The sequence below is a fragment of the Octopus bimaculoides genome, chromosome 3 (assembly GCF_001194135.2).
Source record: "Octopus bimaculoides isolate UCB-OBI-ISO-001 chromosome 3, ASM119413v2, whole genome shotgun sequence".
In the NCBI taxonomy this organism is placed as follows: Eukaryota; Metazoa; Mollusca; class Cephalopoda; order Octopoda; family Octopodidae; genus Octopus; species Octopus bimaculoides.
The window spans coordinates 24,846,269-24,847,449 of NC_068983.1; the positions used below are offsets into that span (position 1 = coordinate 24,846,269).

A 1,181-nucleotide genomic window follows, 5' to 3' on the forward strand; every position below is an offset into this window, starting at 1 on the left:
CACACACACACACACACACACACACACACACACACACACACACACACACACACACACACGTGCGTGTACGTATGCACAGACATCTACTTGTCCTTCTTACTGTAATGTAAAAAGTTCAATATTCTCCATGAATTGGCATTGTTTCACTTTCAATTTGAAATATGTTCGCTTCGCCGAGCATACAATCTCATTCAGAAAAGACATGCATATCACAGCACCATCTCGATCACAAAGCTTTGACATACTGCTGAAAAATAATTGCATAGTTGATATGTAGTTAATCTAGTGTTAATATATTTAATGCAAAATGAAGTAATTATGCAGAAAGGAAAACACAGTAGAAATACTATTTCAATGGTTTTGGCAAGCATGGGAGACAACTCTGTGCACTTTTTGCTTTTAATATGACCTCATCAGTGGAGTACAGCGTTATTGATATATCATTGTCGTTTCAGATTTAGATCGAAACACGCTTGAAAAGAAAGAAAAATTTAAGCTTGCTGCTGGTAAGTATTATTGTGGAATTTGATGTTTCAGGAGTGGAATTACAATAGACACCTCTATTGTTTTGCCTTAGATTAGCTTCGATTAAAAACATACCAATTGTGATTATCCTGTCTTTTTACAGTTTTCTAGCACTACATTATCAAATGTTTCATTCCTTCATTTAAGTCTCTGTGGTGTGATTTTATAAAGACTTAACTGCTACTTCTATCATATCAAACTGCCACGTAGAGTGACCCTTATTATCTGGTTAAATGATGAAGTTGATCATAATTATGCTGGCGTCCTTATGGTCTTATGTAATAATTTGGTAATTCAATCTCACAAATTTTGTTTCTTACAGAAATATATTGACTCTAAAAGGAGATGCTTCTTCATTCACGTTTGGTGAATGATGATTTGACCAGGAAGAGTCGATGCCATCAGATGGTATCCAACGGTCAGTGAGTGATTTGATCCTGAACCATAGCACCTTCCCGCTCCTGAGTTACCAGTGGTGGCCATATAACTGCTCACCAACTCCTTCTGGCTTAACTCCTTTGTCGTGCTCCATAATCAACATGAGAATCTTTCTGCTGCGTCTCCCACCATGCGCACAGCTATTTATGTATAAAGAATTCCTGAAATTCTTCGTTGAGTTCAAACTGGCCACAACAAAGTGACAAAGGTTATATATA

At 36.9% G+C, this 1,181-nt stretch overlaps 1 protein-coding gene across 1 annotated transcript in view; it reads left to right on the plus strand.

Annotated features, from left to right (window-relative positions):
- Window positions 1-694, plus strand: part of LOC106867190 (uncharacterized) — a 74,876-nt gene extending 74,182 nt beyond the window's left edge. Inside the window, exon 5 of the mRNA XM_014911993.2 lies at window positions 629-694. Within this exon, the coding sequence (XP_014767479.1) occupies window positions 629-694 (66 nt within the window). The remainder of the gene's footprint in view (window positions 1-628) is intronic.
- Window positions 695-1,181: the final 487 nt, after the last annotated feature.